The sequence below is a fragment of the Nyctibius grandis genome, chromosome 2 (genome assembly GCF_013368605.1).
Source record: "Nyctibius grandis isolate bNycGra1 chromosome 2, bNycGra1.pri, whole genome shotgun sequence".
NCBI lineage: Eukaryota > Metazoa > Chordata > Aves > Nyctibiiformes > Nyctibiidae > Nyctibius > Nyctibius grandis.
Window position 1 is genome coordinate 14,885,867 of NC_090659.1, and position 22,194 is coordinate 14,908,060.

Here is a 22,194-nt window from a genome sequence, read left to right on the forward strand (position 1 = left end):
AGAAACCGAGGTCACTGCTAAATCCCTCACTGCTTACGAGTGGAGAGCCGAAGGGGGGTCGCAGCTGCAGGGAGGAGTGGACAGGGCAGGTGACCCAAAATTGACCAACGAAGGTATTCCATCCCATACACGTCATTCTCAGTATAAAGCGGGGGGATCACGAGGGTCTCGCTCTCTTTCTGCTATGGCCGGTGTCCGAGGAGGACTCTGTCCGTTTTCCTGCTGCCCCTGATCCCGATCGGTGCATCCCTGAATCCAGCTCTCGACCATCGCTGGGCCCAGCCTGGGCCTTCCCGGAGCCTGCCCTGCAGTGCCGGTGGTGACGTGGCTGACTTCAGGGGAGCTCGATCTTGGTTTTCTATATATATTTGTATACATTTGGTTATTTCTATTATTATTATTATACTCTTTTTCATTATTATAGTTTATTAAAACTGTTTTAACTTTCCAACCCGTAAGTCTCTCTCCCTTTTCGCTTTCCCTTTCCTTTTGGGGAGGGGGGGAGGGTTAACAGAGAGCATCTGCCACAGGTTTAATAGCCGGCCCAGCTTTAAACCGTGACATTATGTTATAGTGCTTACAGGATATTAGAATACTGTCTGAGTAGAAAACTTTACATAGTTTATTAGACTGCTAAAACAAATTGAGAAAAAATCTAAAAGTACATTTGAATGATAAAATATTGAGTGAGTTACATTTGAATAGGCTATTTGGATTAAATTTTCACTGTAGGTTCTTCCACACACAGAAAAAAAAGTATTCTTTAGCATTATTTTTATTCTCAAAGGATTACGAACGCATTAAGTGTTTTTAAACACTACAAGTCTTACAGGCCTTTTTACAAGCTCAATAAGAACATCATCTCCTTTTCAGTTGCTATGCAGATGATAGGATTTCTTCCCCATAGACAGTTCACTTAGATATAGCAGAGATGTGACAGTATGTGGTAAAATCCTATTTTTTCTAGCATTTTGTTGTGCGTTTGCTGTTAAATGATGATAATTTTAGTAATGATGTCATTAGCTTTAGTGGTCATCTTTCGTGTAACATCTGACTACATGCCATTCTTTCTTCAAAGTCTGCAGTGTTGGAGTCTTCTTCATTGTCTATATGAAAAAAATAGTACCTTAGGTGACTGTAGATATCTCTGAACATTATTTCTGTTTGGTGATTCTGTCCCTCAAGTCCAAACAGCGTAATAGACTTTAACTCAGCTCTATTTTGTGCTATTGTTTTAATGGAATTCTTCAGGACAGAAGTGTATGGTTCCTGCTTGTTTGATTACTCATGGAAACAGCTCCAATCAGACTTACTCTTACAGAACTGTAAATTTATGGATTGTATAATGATTTTGTATTTCTGACTTTGGTGAATTAATAATTGAATTAAGTTAACTGATTGAGATTTTAAAAAAGAACCTAAAAAAGCATTTGTTGTAAAATAAAATGCCCTTGAACTATCTGATACTTAACAAGTTCAATGTACATTTAATAATTTCTGTTTCCTCATTTCAGCTTAGGAGTCCTAATGGATGTAAAGTATAGAATTTAACAATAAAAAGAAAGCACCCTCTTTGATGTTTCAAAGTATATTAAAACTAGAAAATATTAGAAATTTAAGAGATAATCCAATCCATTTCTGCAAGGATTGTGTTAGTGTAATTTTCATTTAAAGCCCATTCACTTTTATCTGGGCATCAGTGGATTTAAACAGAATATTCTCAGAAGCCTGCATAATAACGGGAAAAAAGATTAACTGGGTAAATGGTTGTTCTGCGATTGAATTTGATACCAATTAAAAACTTGCTAATTTCTTCATGCTCAAGTAAAATGAAGCCAAGTTTTCTAAGCATATTAAATACTAAATACTAGTGTAATCATTTACTGAAATCAAAACCACATCACCCAAGTAAGTTTACTTACTACATGAAGTCAAAGCATACCAATAGCTTAGGGTGTAACTATGGTCAGAAAACTTATGCTAAACAGAATTAGGACTGTCACAAAGAATACAGTTCTTCACTATATCTTGCCATCTACTTGTTTTTCTTAGAAGCCACTGCCAAAGCCATCCAGATTAGCCCCTGTAGCTATCACTCCTCTCCTTAGTTCCTTGTTAATCCCAAGCTATGCTTTGTTTTGTCCTCATAGCTATATCCTTTCCTTTTTACTGCCTTCACATTACCCCCTCCCTTTCAGTGGGTTTGCAGCCCAACAGATTTAGGAAGACCCCTCCATAGCAGAGTGCTGTCTCATTGCTCAAAAAGAAGTTCTAAAATGCATTCAGATCTATTGATGTAGCATAAACCAGTTCAACTATATTGTACCAAATTTACATTGAGGAAACTGAGGCAGAATATGGTATGTTTTGGTTTTTGGTATCTGTCTGGTGTCATACTTTTCAATACAAACAGAAGGAAGCTTTTCAGGTTTTTGGAGTGTTTGGGTGTTTTTTTAAGAAATGGAATTATCAAGAAGTTGCTGGATGGAGTTACTAGTTGGAGCAGAGCTTTACCCAATATTTTTCAGATTTTATTCAAGTATTGTCTCCTTTTCCTTTTTAGTATTTTATATAACTTATGGATATATATTAAATATACATTTGTATAGTGTACACATTTAACATGTTTTACTATATTTCTAAGTGACAACAGAAGTAGATGTGTGAGTGAGTTACACTTTTTCTAAGCTCTTACTGATGACACCTCACTTCTATTGCATTAGTTTATCATCTGTGCAGACAGAGCTATGACAGATTTGTGATGCTAGTTCTGAAATGTGAAGGATAGTAGTGCAAATGAAACTGAAATTAATTAGTCTGATAAATATTACATTTTATGAATAGAGTCACCTTTTAATAAGGACCTCTTATTACTATTCTTACTTATCTTCCTAGAGTGATTTTTAAACCCTTTAAGGAATAATTCAACAGAATCCTCTTAGTGTAGTACAGCTGATGGTAATTCTTTTATAATGACTATGATCAAAATGGAAGGGATTGTTTATATCACCTAGTGCTAATAGTGCTTTTTTTTTTGTTATAAAATTACACATGTACTGAAGACTGAGTGAAGCCCTGACTGACTTCACTTTTTCTCAGAACAGCTATGCTACAGTAGCATTACACTCCACAGTGTTCTACCTGAAGAAATCTTCTAGATCTTGCCTTTTTTTTTTTTTTTTTTTTTTTTTTTTTTTTAACTACTTAGGTAATATCCTTGGAAATATGGGAAGAGGCAGTTTTTATCAGATCTATCAAGGAGCTACTATTCATTTCTGGGCTTGGTTTAACATATCTAGACATAGACTCTACTGACTTGAATTTTTGGAACATCTTCACTGACCTGATAAAATAATCATTCACGTGTGTATTCAAAGACCTTCAGACCAGTCTAGTACAAACAACTCCCTTTTATATTAATCCATTAGCTGTTAGCGTACACCAATAACTTGAATTATGTGTATATTGCATGCCATCTTCATCAGACCTTATAATAATATAATGCATCTATGTAGTTCTTCTTGAAATTACTTTGGAAGTAATGTAAAACCTTCTGCACGTGTTGTCTCTTGGCAATATTTCACTTTCAGTAAGTGATGAGAGAGCTTCTCCTAGCTTAGTACTAGACTATTTGCCTGACTAATAAGCACAGATTGCTCGATTAATCACTTGGGCAATATTTTTCATTCTAGTTTGCATAAAGCAATATTTTTCTATTTACATAAAGCAGAGCTAGGAAAACGATGAGGCTGGAAAAATTGGACAGATGGTCTTATGTTTTTCTATTTTGTAAATATTAAAGTACCATATGTAGAAAATATGATTTCCTTTTGGTTTCAGAGATGTAGCTAGCATGTCTCCACAGAGTTTATAATTGCACTTATGATAAAAATTTTAAATGGAATTCAGCCCTTTGCCAAAACTGTGTTAGTCTCAAATCTATTGCATTGATGAAGGAAAAATATTCTCTAACTTTGCTTTTCACCTCTCATCATGGAATTCTTTACATTCTACCTGACATTTATTACTCAGTCTATTGCATTTACGTAGTTCAACATCCGTTACTACAGTTATTGGAACTAAACAATGAAATTGTCCTTGAAGCAGTACTGCTGAAATGCTAACGTGTGTGTTTCTGAAGCAACTCTACAAGGCTACAAACTCTATAAAAAAATACAGTACCAGACAAGTGGTGGCATAAGACCTAAAAAGTGAGTCTGTGATTTGAAATAAATGTCCGGGCTCTAATCTCTTGAAATTCCCCAGCCTCTGAATTTATTAGTACCTTGGTTTCCAACCAGCAGTTATATGTCCTGAGGTTAAAGTGAAGCTTACCCTGACAGGTAAATAAAGAAGTGAGGCTTTGAGTAGCCTCCTGGATGATTTATTACTTTTTGATGCTTATTACAACAAAAATAAAACTTTGTCTGAAACTCATTTCCTCTCCTACACTTAAGCTTGTCCTTTGCTTCTGGTACGGTGGATGTAATGACCATAGATGAGAATGAGCACATTAGTCTTTCTCTGTCAGTGCTATGCATGTATCCTAAAGGAGCCTTCACTGTGTTCCTTGCTGTTGCAATGAGTGTGGTACTAGTACCTGATCTGGTACTAGATTCAACATTTTTGCAGTCCACTTCAGTTTCTTCCTGACCTCTAGGCAGTCATGCCCTCTTCCTGACAGTCTTTATGGACTGACAAGTTTTGATCTTAGCAAACAGAGTACACATAGATATTTACTTTTGCCTGAAGTAGATCTGTTCTTGGGGGCTTTTTGTGTTTTTTTTTTCTCTAGCTGGTTTCTTATGAGGAGCAGGGTATAAAATTAATAATAATAATAATAATGATAATAATAATAATAAAAATAGTAAGTTCAAGTGTGATGATCTCCTCAGGAAAAGTATCCAAAATTCAGGACATCTCATGAAAAATATTATTTACTGTACAGATATTTGATTTTTTTTTTTATTTGGTAGAAAATACCCAATTCTGTTAAATATGGTTTGGTAGACTGATACTTAAGTAATCTTCAGTTTTCTTTGCCTTTTTTTGGTTTTGCTTTTAATGTGACTATTGAACAAAAAATTCAAATCTGGTCTAATTCTTGCTTATCCAGGCTGATTACATGACAGATATCAGTTAATAGAAAATCTATTTCATGACATTTTTCTCTTAATTGTAATAATTGTCACATTAATATGTATGGAATACTAATTAGATAATAATTTTTTCTTTGCTCATCTTTTCTGTAATTTTTACTATCAACAGAGCCAAATAACTGTGTTTTTTAGCAAGGTTTAAAGTTCTAACATGTTAATGGGTAAAATTTGTCACACTGAAAAGTTAGTTTGGAGTGTAATGCTCCCCACCTGTAGAGATATTTGTCTGTTGGATATTTGTACCAATTATACAAAAGGAATCTAGTGAGCTTGGGACATTCATTATACACTGTAGGTTGTGTTGCAGTTTTCAAAAAGGTGAAATATTTCCACATACACAGAATAGATCTTAATTACTGTATTTCAAGACTGAAAACCCCAGATTCTTGAAACAATATCTTTTTAAACTTTAGATACACCCCAGTTCTCTACTATGTGTAATACTGAATGAAAACTTACATTATTTTCTTCTCTAAAAAATGAGTCATTTTTTGGCTGACTTTTTCTGTCTTGATTAGAGCTTTAATTTAATGTGACTCTCTTTATCCTTGTTACTGGTTCATGAACATATATTGTCCAATTTTGTAAGATAATGGATGTTAAAGAGCTACAGCCACTTAGGATGGTGATAATGAAATTGTGATTATTGAAAAGTACATAGTCATTTTGCATAAATAAGCCCTTCACCAATAATGTTGGCTGTGTTGGGTTGGTTATTCATAGGGTCATGGCACCATGAGATAGTTCAAGGTGGAAGGGACTTCAGAAGGTCCCTAGTCCAACCTCCTGCTCAAAGCAAGGTCAGTTACAAAGACAGACCAGATTGTTCAAGGCTTTATCCAGTGAGCTCTTGAAAATTGAAAGAACTGAAATCGCATAATCTTTCTGGGCAATCTGCTCCACTGACTGTCCACATAATGAAAAAGTTTTTCCTTGTGCTTAGCCTGAACATCTGTTGTTTCAGTTTTTCTTTCATCTATCTGCCATACACCACTATGAAGAGCCTGGCACCATCTTCTTGATGAATTCCCCATAGGCATGGGCAGGTGGTTGTTAGGTTCCCCCTCAGCTCTCTCTTCTGCAGATTGAACAAACCTAGCTCCCCCAAGCCTCTCCTCACCACTTGTATGACTCCCAACAGGTTATTCCCTCCCAGGTGCAGAACTTAGCATTTATCCTTATTGAATGTTATGGTGTTCCTGTTGATACATTCTTCCAGTCTCTGTAGGTCAATGACCTCCTTCACGTTATTGATAAAGGTTTTAAATAGGACAGATCCCAGGACAGAACCCTGCAGTACCCCACTTGTTACTGGTCTCCAGGTAGAGTGTGACCCATTAGCCACTGTCCTCTAAGCCTAACCATCCAACTAGTTTTTTACCATCCTAGGAGTCCGCTCATCCAGACTGTAACACCCTAACTTGATATGGTGGGTTGGGCCAAGCACCCACACAGCCACCTGCTCACTCGCCTCACACCCAGCAAGACAGGGATGAAAATAGGAAGACTGGGAGTGAGAAAACTCATGGGTCAAGGTAAAGACAGGAATATCACTGGCAAATTACTGTTGTGGGCAAAACAGACTCTAGTTGGGAAGTTTAACTTTCTTTATCAACCATTAACATAAACCTTTAATTACTGATTTTGAGTATTGTGAAACAAAAAAGACATATACTTAAACACTTAGGGAAACACATTTCTTCCTCTTTCCCAGGCTCCAGATACCTCTCCTTTCCCATTCCTAGTCTCTGCTCCCCTTGTTACCACCATCAATGCAGGTTTCACTCAGTCCCTTCAGTAAGGTGATGGGTGATGCAGGAGGTTGGGGTGAGGACATAGTGGCTTCCTTCTGCCACTCCGTCTTTCTCATTCTTTTCTTCCACTGCTCCTTCTGCCTAACTCATTTCTTCTGTTCCATTGCGGGTTATCTACAGGCCACAGTCCTTTTGGGAGTATACTTGCTTTGGCATGGGTTTATCTATGGGCCCTTCAGGAGTGTTACCAGTTGTGCCAGGGAGCACTTCCTATTACTCCGGCCTTCTTGTTCCTCTGTCTTGGTGTTCTAAGAGGTGCCACAAACTCATCCAATTGTCTCAGCTGTGTCCTCAGTGGGTCTGTAGTGGAGCCAGCTGGAACTGGCTGTGTCTGTCACAGCACAGCCCCTGACCTCCTTCCCACAGAAGTCACCCCTGCAACCATCCCTGACCATAACCTTGCCATTTATACCCAATACACATGAATACAAGAACATTGTGGGAGGCAGTGTCAACAGCCTTGGTAAAGTCAAGGTAATTGCCACCCACTGTTCTTCCGTCATCCCCAGAACTAATCATTTTATCCTAGAAGGCAGTGGGGTTGGTCAGGCATGGTTTACCCTTGGTCAGTCTATGCTGAGTGTTCCCAGTCACCTTATTCTCACTGAGTTTTTGGCTTTATGTTTGTTTTTCTATCCGTTTTTCTTTTTTTCTTTAATTTTTGTCCTCGCTTTTAGGATGTGAGGCTGTTGTCCTTCGTGTAACATCTTTTCTTTATTTTAATTGTTTTCTCCACCTCTCTATATACTCCAGTTCAAAAGATAAAATGCTTAGCTGAAACTTTTCAGATTTGTTGAACAGGTTCTGTAGTATCAGATGATAAAATACAAAACCTGAAAATATAAAATTTAAACTCATAAACATGAAAATGTATTCACAACCTACTTCATATTTTTCAGCTCTACTTCAAGTTACAATTTCACTTAGCAAAGTTGAGCTCAGTGTGGGTGAATCCAAGTTCTTCACATGCACAGGTATGTATTTTACTTGTAGTATGTATTTTTTGTTAGATTTTCAGCCTTCTACGTAATTGAAATGGAATTAATTGATTCACAATATTAACTTAAATTAGCGTATTTTTGTATATTCACATTGACTTGTGAGAATTTAAATAGTAGATCTTCACTGACTTCATGTTTCCGATCTAGAAACTATTCATTTCAGACTCTGAATCACTCAGTTTGAATTGTCCGTATCAGTACACGTAATTTGTACCTGTTAGGATGCTTCTTTAGTTAAAATATTTTTCACTTGTCTAAACTAAGGAGTTAAACAGGCTACTAGGCTAAGCTTTAGTAACTTCTCCAACTTAATGAGACAACCAATCTTTTCTGGTGAGGCAGATACCAGTGAGGAGGAGAGTTTGCATTTGTAGCTGCCTGATGTGGATCCTTGATGTTGCTGAGTTGCCATCTTCCATTGACAATGACACATGGCCTGACTACACTGACAACCCAACTGACTGATGACTTGAGCTGTTGATCCAGTGACTGCTGAACAGCCTGTTTCTTTTCTTTAAGACTTTATACCTTTCTGTATTTATTTTTTTCCCCTTTTGAATCCTTGAGCTACTAGTTATCCTGTCTCAACAATCATATATCTGCCTGCAGTTTTACCTTGCTTATCTTTCTGTAGACTTTCTCACAACTCATAATTTAGCAATTCTCCGACATTGCATAGACATTGTGCATTGGGTAGGCATGTGTGTTGCATAATGTCTACCTGAACTTCTAATGTTGGATTGTTTTTTGGTTTTGTTTGTAGCCATTGGTGAGCCTGACAACATAGACTGGTACAATCCACAAGGAGAGAAGATTGTTTCTAGTCAAAGAGTGGTTGTTCAGAAAGAAGGTGTTCGATCACGTCTAACCATTTATAATGCAGATATAGAAGATGCTGGTATATATCGGTGTCAAGCAACAGATGCTAAAGGACAAACTCAAGAAGCTACTGTTGTTTTGGAAATTTATCGTAAGTAGAATATTACCAACTAACAAGTGAAAGACTATGTTTTAAAAGCCACTGCTACTGAGAAGGTAAAGCCTATCAAAGTATCTTCCCAGGCTCTGAACCTTATCTTCCCAATAATTGCATCTCCTGCATTTTATTTAATAGATATTATGACGAAGGCTTAAATTAAATGGGTGGCTACTTTGTAATATTGTAGATCACTTTTCCTTTGTATCTTAGAACGCCATCTGATGAGGGTGCAATGTATGCCTCTCGTGGAAAGGAGGAAATATGAGAAAAACATGATGTCAACACACCTACAACCTGTTACAAATATGTGCATACATAAAAGAGCAGGAAGTGCAATATATGTCATTAAAAAGGTGGAGTTTAGACTGAATTTCTTATTTTTATGTCAGTCTTTTCCTATTCTTGGCCTTACAATGGAATTTTGCCATAAAGCATTGAAGCTTAATGTGATAAGCAGCCAAAATGCATTTCAATTGCAAACAACTAATTGAAGAGTATATTTGAAAAGTAGATACATTCTATTGAGGTTTTTTTTTTCACATTGTACTATATTCTTTAGATCAATCAAAAATGCCTAAAAGCAATACATTAAACAGTACACTGTGAAGATATAAGGCAAGGTCTTTGTTGGTGAAAGGGTGGGACGTATGCCAGCAGCCATTCAGCTGAGTTATTCTCTATTTTTGTTCGAGAATAGTTTTTTAGTATTCATAAAATAATGGTTTGTGGATGGACTGAGTGCTAAGGAATTGCAATGAGATAGAAAATACAGAGTAGAATCGTAAAGCACAGCTTCTGAAAGGTACAGATAACTCAGATCTAACAAAAGACATACAATTTTTTAAAAAATCTATTGAGAAAACAACCCTTAAAATGGTGATAGCAGTTACAAGCGATTACATGATGGCTTGAAAGCTGGCAGTTCAAAGGATTTCAAGTTTTGTGGCATTCATTTGTATGCTTAAAACTGCCAGTCACTCCATTGGCAGACTGCTGAGTAAGGTTGAAATTTTTTGAAGCATTTGCATGTGATAATTTTAATAGTTCTGAGGTTATGTAAATGTACACAAGAAATGTGAAAGTTTTTGGGAACTGACATATAAAAGTTCCATTATTTGTATTTGTGATGTATTGTAAGGAACAAGCAGGATACACTGTACTCCTGGGTTCTGGTTCAGTACTCACTGATGTCTTTGAGAGTTTTTCTTTTTACTTACATCTGGTCAAATACTTCAAACATTTCATACGAGTACTTTGTAAAAATATACAAAAGATGAATATATACAAAAGATATATATAACGAAAGTGTGCTCCCTGTGCTGTGGGAACTGTGTGGATTATTTGAGCCTGCACTTGTATCAATACAAAAAGGTGGTGGTGGAGTTGCATCTCTGACTTACGTTCTCCCAAGTGTCCTCTGAAATGTAATTGGCAGTCTTTGATCCTAGAGAACATAGGTCAGTTTGTTTCTTTTGTGTGCAATAAAATCTTCCAGAATTTTTTGTCAGGCAATTGGTTTCTGCATTAGATCTCATATGAGATAATGGATTAATGCCATCTTGGACTTGTAACACTAAATTCTAATAATACTGAACTGATTCATCTCACTAATAAAATTGAATATCAAGTTTGGTTATTTGGGGTTGGAATAATTAAAAGTCTTGTCAGGCCTAAAAGACTCTAGTTATTTCCTCAAAAAAAAATGCTATAAATTCTTATGACTTAATAATATTAAGTTTTTCCATATAATTTCCCACTGGCTTTTAAGATTTTATGCTTTACTCAGCTGGTGGTTTTTACAGTCTGAGAGGTCAAAGTTCCACTTGTTTAATAAGATTTGTCCAAATAATTTTGGTGGTTTTGATGGAAGTTTTGATGGAATAAAAATATGTGGGTTTAGTTCAGTAATAAGATCATGAGGAATAAAACACACAGGAGTGTAAATAGACTATTCATCTGAATATATAGACCTCTAAAAAACTAGAGTTTCAAAACTGGGCTCTGGAACATTGAAAACAATGAAAAATATATTTATAAAACATGCATAGTTTATTTAAATAAAACAGAGATTTTCATAACGCAAAATTATTGTAAAATCACTTCTACAGACAGAGTGGAAGTCTTGTGTCCAGGATCGTTTGAGTCTTATCTGAAAAAATTGTATCATGGAAATAACTTTGTATTATCACAATGAGAAATCTTAATAGTCATCTTTATCTGATTTGGTGTGACATATAATTCTAATGCTAAGTGAACTGTAGGACACTTACTGTGTTCTGTTTTCTTCCTTTTCAGAAAAGCTCACTTTCCAAGACATAATATCTCCGCAAGAGTTCAGGCAGGGAGAAGATGCAGAAGTTGTTTGCCGTGTTACTAGTTCACCTGCTCCCATTGTCAGCTGGTTGTATCGAAATGAGGAAGTCACAGCTATTGCTGACAGTTAGTATTTTGGTAACTCTTTAAGTTATACATTCTAATTAATATTAAAGTATTATTGTAAAAGACTAATCACATTATCGTGAAGGATGGATTTTGATTAGCCCATAAGCTTAAATAGAATTTAACCAGGTTCTGTGGTCTATAGAGCATCCATATGCAATGGTTTCTTTCGTGTATCATTTTTTTCCCAATTGGGAATTTTGTCTAGATGTAACACGAGGGTCCAAATGCCCAAAAGATTGCTGGGAGCTCCTTCGCAGGAACTCTTCCTGTGTTGCTATGTATGTAGGAGTGGAGTACATTTTTAAAACATACACAGATAAACTTCACTGCACACACAAAGCTGTGACGCTGACCAAGCACTGCATTGACTTTGGTGCTCTTGCACATAAGCTCGGAGACTTTCAGGGGGATAGGCATCTTGCACTGTTGCGAGAATTTACTTGTATGAATGTAAACTACCCTTTGAGTTACAAACAACTGGGGATATAGGTGATCTGTTTAGGCTAGATTCCCTAACAGCTAGACTGATAAAGTTAGGTGAAGATGAATCTCACTTTCCCCACATGCGAGTTCTAAGTGTGTAGAGAGACAATTAATTAAGCACATAGAATTTGTGTGATTTACGCCCTCAAAAACTGTGAACCGTTTTTTCAGTGTGGTCTCAATAGTCTTCTTTGTCTTTATGGAAAACAAAACTTTCCACATTTTCTGGAAATTGGACTAACGTTGTTGATGAACCAGCTTATCTATCTTCTCATCAGTCTTTATCTCTGCATATACTAAACCTCAAGGTTGTAGTGTATGCACATAAAATTCTTGTTCTTAGAAATTAAATATTATTTTTATTTCAAAACTAAAATGAAAAGTTATATTTGGTCTCTAATGAAATCATAAATCTGGAGCAGTTAATGATGGGGAGAAAAGCTTGTTCGATGTTTCTGGACTCAGTCTTAGACTCCTCTCCATTATGAAAAAAAGTTTTGATCAAAATTCCTTCTTATTTAGTATATCCTATCCCTTCTGTTATCTAGACACAGACACTAAGAAGAAAGAGCAAACTTCTACCCTTAGAAAAAAAGAGTTGAAATTTTGATATATGTAATTAAACAGTGAATGTAGGTGAGACATAGAAGATTTTGAGAAATAAGAACTCTGAAAACAAAACAAGATTTGACAATTTAGAAAAAAGTCTTTTTCAAGGATGCAGCTCAGAGCTTGAAAAAGTAAAAGTGCCTCAAAGATCTCTCTCAAAATTTTTTGTTATTGCCATTTTATTTGTTTTTCCAATCAATCTGTCTTGATTGGCAAGAGCATTAGCAAAGGAAATAAAACATTTCCTTTCTTTGTCAAAGTCATACATTTTGAAGATTGTGAGTTTTTAAATTTCAATGCATAAATTTGTCTTTTTGACCATTTTCTTTGACAGTGCTTATAATGTGAAAAGGTAGAATGATAGAAAGCAGTTTTAATTTAAATAGCAGAATACTTTCCTTATGTTCTGATCTAGAGTAGTATCCAAATAAGATCCCAGTCATGCTTGGGAGGAAGTGAGGTTTTAAATAATGTAAAAATAGGACATCATGAACTTTGTGAGTTTTGGCAATGTCTATATGGGTTTATAATGCAGGTAGAAAAAGAGTATACCCAAAGTCTTACAGTTAAGAAATTTTTTTCATGCATTGTGAAATAAAAAGACTCAGTTTTGTATTACATTTCCAGCTTCAAAATCACCAGTGAAGGATCACTACTTGTCACCTATTTGCATAGTTTTAAATTAAATAATATCAAATTTGTCTGTCATATTCTAAATGGTGCCTATTAAAAAAGAAGTAACTAATTGTTCTTTTTGGGTTTTAGTTCATAGTAAGCTAAAATACTGAATAATTTCATATCCAAACTGAATTGTATATTGTAGTTTATTTGGGGGGCATGAGAAAGCAGCTTGTATTTCAAGCATTCTAGCACTGACATAATAGGAAGACATGAGGTAATGTCATTGCTTTAATTTCATGGCTTTTCTGTTATATTTTTGACCATTCTTCTGTTGTATATGTTACAACCAGTAGCATTTTTGCAGCACAGACTTTTGACTATTTCAGTTTTGCAAATTCCTGACATTTACTAGTATCTATATTTGTATGTTCCATTTGAACAGAAGACTGATTTCTTCTCCCAGAAGGCTGGCGCACAAAATCAGAAGTGAAAATTTAAAGATTTTTGCTATGTAGTAGGCCTATAGCTGAAATAGCTATAGACGACATAGCCTCTCACCATTCTGAATTAGTTTCTGTATATTCCCAATACTTATCTGCTGCATTGTTATATCATCCTAAGATTTATAGTCTCTTGAGTTCTGCAAACAAAGATGTAAGAAACTGTGGGAGTGGCTTTCCATCATTCTTTGGTAAAAGAAAAAAAAAACACACACAAAAAAACCCCCAAAAACTAGGTGAACAATGACCTCCAAAGTCTTTCTAGTCTTACATTGTATGTTTAAGGCTTAATAGAGCAATACATAAAGCATAATATTCTGGGAATGTTCTAAGGATTTATCTCTTGTTATCAAGAGCTGAATTGTCATGGCTCTTAATTCCATTGTATGGGAGTCAGGGACATTTTACTAGCTATAAAAGTGAATGGGATTGTTTTCATAGATGAGGTCTTATCTGGAGTCATAAGTGACTTGCTGTGGTTTTGCACAACTCTGGGGCTTCAAAGGACATTAAATACAACTCATTCTACAGTGCTTAAAGCACGTATAGAAATTTTAAGTATAGACATTTGTATATTAGTTTTTCATTGGAGTTAACCTTAGAAGAAGATTAGCTGCCACTGTTAATACAAATATGCTACATATAAATTATTCACTGTCTGTATAAGTATGCATATTTTATTCTGTCAGTGCTCAAATCATTAAGGTGTGTCAGAATTCCACTATCAGATTAGTAGTTTTCTATAAACACAGCATAGGCATGGTATGTAACTATAATGCATGTAGAAAATTGTATCTTGTATACGACTGGATAGAAGATACTACAGACTGGTGCATCCTTCATGTTTCATGTATGCTTTGATATATTTTATTGTTTTACATTCTCAATTACATCATTCTATTACGGTTGTTTTTTTTCCCTGCATAGGTATTTTTAGTATGTAAGATGATTCTCTTCAAGACCACAATTTATATATGATAAATGGTTCTGGAAAACTATCAGAAATTACTTTTTCAATATCCATCTAGTTACAATTCTAGGGAACTGCATGTTATCTTATGATTGGTGTGATCCATAAAAAAAGCATTCTCTCTTACTCTGAAAGACCAGATAAGACAGACTTCAAATGAACCAGACTAACCATCTAGATCATATTGGGTAGGCTGTGGTAAGCCAGTTCTGCTCCTTCCTCAGTGTAGCATAGTCTCTGAGAACTAGGTTTCCCACTTCAAGTCAGTAGTTTGCTCAGTTCTAATTACAATAGTGGAAAAAGTGGTGCCATTGCTCTGCAGAGCCAATGTAGACCTGTTAAATACACTTGTGTAAACTGGTGTGCAAAGTGAGTGTTAGCTTTACATGGTTAACGTGTTGTGTTTATGTTTGGTCTAGAAGAAGAAATTACTCAGTTGAAAAACAGCCCCTCCTGTAGAAAATGACTGGTTTGGTTGTATGATGGACATATTTAATAGGAGTCTTGGTCTTCAACTTTTGCCAAAAGTTTTGATTTTTTCTTCAACAGGTCTTTAGTCATGTCCTAGTCTTAGAATGAACAGCTCCGCCTAACATTTTGTTAGACATTGTGGGTTCTGGGCTGGTACGTATTCTAGAACACAGTAAATTTTGCAAACCATAAGCCAAAACTTCCTCAAGCTCTGATTATGAGGCAGTGAACAGACATAGGCAATCCCTCTTGCCATCCATACCACTTAACATCGGATTTGACTGAAGGGGAAGGTGACGTGACTATTCTTCTAAATTAGGCATTTGAAGTTGAGTGAGTTGAGTCCAGAAAATAGTGTGATAAGCTGGAGGAGTGTAGTGCCCAGTCACTGTCCACATCCACCAACTGTAATCCATTTAGTATAGGATACAATTTTTATTAGGATATCTGTGGGCCAGTGAACTTTATCTGTGTACGTACCATCTCTATGTATCATGTTGTATTACTAGTTTATTGTACTGCTCTGAACCTCCTGAGTGTTCCATACTGTATGTGAGTCCATTAAGATCTAACCTTTGCCTGTCAAGATTTCAGTGCATTTGTTGACCCGGCTGATCAATGCACATTTAATTCCTGCTGAATGAGAATAGTATAATTGTATACTTAGTGGCATTTTTACAGCGACATGAACTATTTCACAAGCCTACCAAAGGATAAAACATGGAGAGCAATGATTTCTAAACAAAGTCACACATTCAATTCACATTCCATTTTTTAAGTTTCCTTATAATACGATGTGTATTAATTTTGTCTGTATGTAGGCAGTATTAGTGGCAGAAAAAGACTCAAAATGTTTTTCTTCTGTTATACCTAGTTTATTCATGAGAATATCTCCTGCGATATTCATTGTATTATTCTTCAGTGAAAGTTGAAAAGATATCCAGCCAAAACCTACAGTTTTTGTTTCATGTTACTAAGTGAACCCTCATTTTTTCAGCATTTTAAAGAAATAAGGGTGATCTCCAGTCCTCTTGTTCGTCTCACATATTAAATATTTATGCCAAATAAATATTTAAGTTACCAATGCTAAAAGAGGGGCTAGATCTCACCTTTTCAAAACATTTTGAAGCACAGCTCTCTGGGGATTGTGTAAAGACAGGAAAGAAAAAGATAATACAATTTGTATGTGGTAGTGTGTGAAATGGCATTAATGTTCAAGCATGACTTTAATAAACTAGACATAATTAGCGTAAATGTGTTGAGGCTGTTGATGTCCTGTAGACATCTATCAGGTGAAGCATAATTAAATTTTCTTTACATTTCTCTCTCCATTTTCTGTTAGAGTTCATGGTAATGAAACAGAACCCACGTGGCATAAAAAGCTGGTTTATTTGTAAATATGTATGCACATATGTTCTATAAATAGACTCTTAGCTGTATAATTACATAAAAGCTTTTCTACCAAGTGTTGTTTATCACTGTTTTGGAATATCAGTGTTGTGGGAAATCTAACATGCTTTAAAAATCTAGCAGAATCAAAAAGGAAATCGAAGTGAAAAATGACACTTAGTTACTAGTTAAAACTGAAAGCTGGTAAATCTCATCATCTTACAATACTGAAAGGATGACACTGGTTCAAACAGAATGAGAAAAACAGCTGAAAAACAAGTATGCAGGTTCTTCAAAAACCACATATGGTGAACTGCAGGAGGTAATTCTCCACAAAAGAGTCCATTAACATTGACTAGTTATGGTGGGTTGGCTTTGGCCAGCTTCCAGGCACCCACCCAACCACTCTCTCACTTCCCCTCCTCAACATGATAGGGGTAAAAAGTGAGATGAAAAAGCCCATGGGTCAAGATAAAGACAGGGAGATCAGTCACAAATTACAAGTACAGTCAAAATGGATTTGAATTGGGGAAAATTAATTGGATTTATTGCCAGTTAAATAAAGTTGAATGGTGAAAGGCAGAGATAAAATTAAAGCAGCACCTCCCCACTCCTTTTTCCCAGGCTCACCTTCACTCTTTCATTGCCAGCTCCTCTACTGCCCCTCTCCCCCAACAAGCAGTGCAGGGGGATGGGGAATGGAGTTTCTGGTCAGTCCATAACAGCTCCAGCGTGTATCCTTCCCATGGCCTGCAGTTGTTCAGGATAAACTTGCTCCAGCATGGGGTCTTCCATGGGCTGCAGTGCAGATGCCTGCTCCACCGTGCTCTCGCCTGGGGCTGCAGGGGAATATCTGCTCTGGTGCCTGGAGCAACTCCTCCCCTTCCGCCTTCTCTCATCTTGGTGCTTGCAGGGCTGTTTCTCTCATATTTTTCTTATTCCTCTCTCTCTTACAGTTGCTGTGCAGTGTTTTTTGCCCTTTCTTGTACACGTTTTCCTAGAGGTGCCACCGTCTTGGCTGCGGGGCTCAGCCGTGCCCTGCAGTGGGTCGGTTGGAGCCAGCTGGAACCAGCTGTGTCTGGCACAGGGCAGCCCCAGCCCCTTCTCATAGAGGCCGCCCTGCAGCCCTCCTGCTGCCAACATCTTGCACATAAACCCAATACACTAGATGAGACAGAAAGGAAATAAAAATTAGATTCAGATTCAGTTTACTCTTGTAGATTATAATTTTACTGCTGCATATACAGGACAGTGTATGCACACTTCTTCAGAATCTGATTTTTTCAATGAACTTAAGCTACACAAAAGGTCTACTGAATTTCAGTTTATGCTGGACTATGCAGAAGATGGAGTGGTTTGTTAGATTATGTCATCCTACCGATTTCTATGAAGTGTTAGACTATGGTGAGATACATCATTGACTGAGTAATAGTGAATGAGGAAAGGAACAGGAGGAGGGAAGGAGAGTAAGCAAGCTGAGAAATGGTTAAACATAGCGCTGTAAAATGGGCACAAAGACAGTTGGTTAACCTAGATAGGGAGGGAAGAAGCATTTTCTTACTTATTTTAAATGGCTTGATTTATCTTTTTTTCCATCTTTTTAATCTTTTTGATGTCGTAGGTAGGTGTTCATGAATATTCCACTCATTTTGCAATAATTTATGAATTTAACTTACGTTTGATGACTCCTCAGAGTAAGTAGGAAGTTATGGATGGAAAATCCAGATTGAATTTTAGGAAATGGCAATGTATTTTGGAGTGGGGAAAAAACAAATTTCTCAGCTGATATGCTTACTTATAAATTGACAAATGTTTTGTCAATGAGAATTCTGATTGTACAGAAGAAGTGCATAAATATTACTCCTTTAAATTAGCATTCCTCATGTTGTCTTGATTTACTAACACCACTTAATCTCTTACTTGCCTTTCTAGATCGATTTGCAGTATTAGCAAACAATAACCTCCAAATTCTTAACATCGATAAAAGTGATGAAGGAGTATACAGATGTGAAGGAAGAGTGGAAGCCAGAGGAGAAATTGACTTTCGGGACATAATTGTTATTGTGAATGGTAAGTAGTAAAGGTTGTTGGATTGACTTCTTGCTTTACTTGATTATCATACCCTATTTTAAAATATATCAACTTCTAAAAAATCCTTATTAAATTGGTTAATATAGTTGTCATGTCTGTTTCATATTGTTTTCCTATAAATGGTTAATTTCCTATAAATTGCTTAATATTTTTTTAAAAAATCTACTATACTGTGTAAGCAGAACTCATTGCATTTTGTAATATTCGAAATATTGCGACAGTCGAATTAGGCAAATCAACACATGGCTACAGGACTGGTGCCACAGCCAGGGGTTTGGCTACTTAGACCACGGGACTTGTTTCAAGAAACCTGGTCTTCTGTCAGCCAATGGGGTCCATCAGTCAGAGAAGGGCAAGAGCATCTTGGGTCATAGTCTTGCCAAGCTGGTAAAGAGGGCTTTAAACTAGAGTTGCCGGGGTTCCCTGGTCCTCATGTGGGGACTTCAACCACACCGATATCTGTTGGAGGGCACAAGCAATCCAGGAAGTTCCTGGAATGCGTGGATGACAACTTCCTTCTCCAAGTGATTGAGGAGCCAACAAGGAGAGGGGCCCTGCTGGACTTTCTTCTCACAAACAAGGAGGGGCTGGTGGGGAATGTGAAGCTCAAGGGCAGCCTTGGCTGCAGCAACCATGAAATGGTGGAGTTCAAGATCCACAGGGCAGCAAGGAGGGCGCGCAGCAAGCTCACTACCCTGGACTTCAGGAGAGCAGACTTTGGCCTCTTCAGGCACCTGCTTGGTAGAGTACATTTGGCTAAAGCCCTGCAGGGAAGAGGGGCCCAAGAAAGCTGGTTAGTGTTCAAGGACCACCTCCTCCAGGCTCAGGAGCGATGCATCCCAGCAAAGAGGAAGGCAGGCAAAAGCGCCAGGAGGCCTGCATGGATGAACAAGGATCTGCTGGATAAACTCAGGCACAGGAAGGAAGCCTACAGAAGGTAGAAGCAAGGGCAGGTAGCCTGGGAGGAATACAGGGAAATTGTCTGAGCAGCCAGGGACCATGTTAGGAAAGCTAAAGCCCTGATAGACTTAAATCTGGCCAGGGATGTCAAGGGCAACAAGAAAAGCTTCTATAGGTATGTCAGTGATAAAAGGAAGACTAGGGAAAATGTGGGCCCTCTCTGGAAGGAAACGGGAGACCTGGTTAACCAAGATATGGAGAAGGCTGAGGTACTTGACGACTTTTTTGCCTCAGTCTTCACCGGCAAGTGTTTTAGCCTCACCACCCAAGTCACAGAAGGCAGTGCAGGGACTGGAAGGACAAAGAACCTCCCAGTATAGGAGAAGATCAGGTTTGAGACCATCTAAGGAATCTGGAGGTGCACAAGTCCATGGGACCTGATGAGGTGCGTCCACAGGTCCTGAGGGAACTGGCAGATGAAGTTGCTAAGCCACTATCCATCATTTTTGAAAAGTCATGGCAGTCTGGTGAAGTTCCCACCGACTGCAAAAGGGGAAACATAAGCCCAGCTTCAAGAAGGCAAAAAAGGAAGACCTGAGGAACTACAGGCCAGTCAGTCTCACCTCTGTGCCTGGCAAGATCATAGAGCAGATCTTCCTGGAAACCATACTGAGGTACCCGGAAATCAAGGAGGTGACTGGTGACAGCCAACATGGCTTCACTAAGGGAAAATTGTGCCTGACTAATTTGGTGGCCTTCTACAATGGGGTTACAGCGCTGGTGGATAAGGGAAGAGCGACTGATGTAATCTACCTGGACTTGTGCAAAGCATTTGATAATGTCCCCCAAAACATCCTTGTCTGTGAATTGGAGAGACACGGACTTGATGAATGGACCACTTGATGGATAAGGAATTGGCTGGATGGTTGCACTCAAAGAGTTGTGGTCAACAGCTCGATGTCCAAGTGGACACCAGTGACGAGTGGCGTTCCTCGGAAGTCAGTATTGGGACCGGTCCTGTTTAACATCTTTGTTGGCAACATGGACAGTGGGAATCAGTGCGCCCTCAGCAAGTTTGCCGACGACACCAAGCTGTGTGGTGCAGCTGGTGCTCTGGAGGGAAGGGATGCCATCCAGAGGGACCTTGACAGGCTTGAGAGCTGGGCATATGCAAATTGCATGAAGTTCAACAAGGCCAAGTGCAAGGTCCTGCACATGGGTCTGGGCGATTACAAGCACAAATACAGGCTGGGCAGAGAGTGCATTGAGAGCAGCCCTGAGGAGAAGGACTTGGGGGTGATGGTTGACAAGAAGCTCAACATGAGCCAGCAATGTGCACTTGCAGCCCAGAAGGCCAACCGTATCCTGGGCTGCATCAAAAGCATCATAGCCAGCAGATCGAGGGAGGTGATTCTGCCCCTCTACTCCACTCTTGTGAGACCCCACCTAGAGTACTGCGTCCAACTCTGGGAACCCCCACATAAGGACATGGAGCTGTTGGAGGGAGTCCAGAGGAGGGCGACGAAGATGATCAGAGGGCTGGAGCACCTCTCCTATGAAGAGAGGCTGAGAGAGTTGGGGCTGTTCAGCCTGGAGAAGAGGCGCCTCTGGGGACACTTTCTAGCAGCCTTCCAGTACCTGAAGGGGGCCTACAGGAAAGCGGGAGAGGGGCTTTTTACAAGGGCAAGTAGTGATAGGACGAGTGGTATCGGTTTTAAAGTGAAAGAGGGTAGATTTAGATTAGATATGAGCAAGAAATTCTTTCCTGTGAGGGTAGTGAGGCACTGAACAGGTTGCCCAGAGAAGTTGTCAATGCCCCCTCCCTGGCAGTGTTTAAGGCCAGATTGGATGGGGCTTTGAGCAACCTGGTCTAGTGGAAAGGTGTCCCTGCCCGTGGCAGGGAGGTTGGAGTTAGATGATCTTTCAGGTCCCTTCCAACCGAAGCCATTCTATGTTTCTATGATATCAGTGTATATAAATATGTAAAAGATGGATTATTGTTTTTAATCATTTACAGAAAATGGACAATCACTGCAAAACATGAGTTTCAGATTTTAATATATTGTAGTTCAGTTCACCCTGTGTTTTTCAATGTTTTGTTATTTACTGTTGAAAAACACACTTGATTTTTCATTCACATTCACTGCATTGAACATATTTTTTTAACTGTCCCAAAAGTCAGAGATAAGTTTTATTAAGATTAGCAATATTACTTACTAGGTTTAGATCGGATATCAGGAAAATATTCTTCAGAGAAGGGTTCGTCAAACATTGGAACAGGCTGCCCAGGGAAGTGGCTGAGTCAGCATCCCTGGAGGTATTTAAAAAACGTGTAGATGTGGTGCTTAGGTACATGATTTAGTGGTGGACTTGGCAGTGCTAGGTTAATGGTTAGACTCGATGATTTTGAAGGTCCTGTCCAACCAAAATGGTTCTATGATTCTGTGATTCTACTTATAGATATTCTTAAAAATTTTATTTTTTATGAGGAGTAAAATATATAATGAGCTATCTGAAAAGTGGAATTATATATTTTATTGTTTTATAATAAACCTCTAAGAAAGAATATGAATGGATTAAGCAAGATGGAGCATTTAGCTTAACCTCTCTCTTAAATTCAGGGTTGACCTGTTGAAAAATAAATGTCTTTTCATATATTGTCCGCAAAGGACACAGTTCATAAGGGGCATTTTCTATTTACACATTCTGTTTAATGTCAGTTTTTCAATGAAACTACTTCCATCGTGACTATGGGATGAAGGTTC

The 22,194-nt window shown here is 37.9% G+C and overlaps 1 protein-coding gene across 1 annotated transcript in view; it reads left to right on the forward strand.

The window, feature by feature from the left end:
• Window positions 1-22,194, forward strand: part of NCAM2 (neural cell adhesion molecule 2) — a 314,479-nt gene that overhangs the window by 156,796 nt on the left and 135,489 nt on the right. The window contains 4 exon segments of the mRNA XM_068421481.1: window positions 7,873-7,947; window positions 8,738-8,944; window positions 11,249-11,392; window positions 18,371-18,508. Coding sequence (XP_068277582.1) covers window positions 7,873-7,947; window positions 8,738-8,944; window positions 11,249-11,392; window positions 18,371-18,508 — 564 coding nt within the window.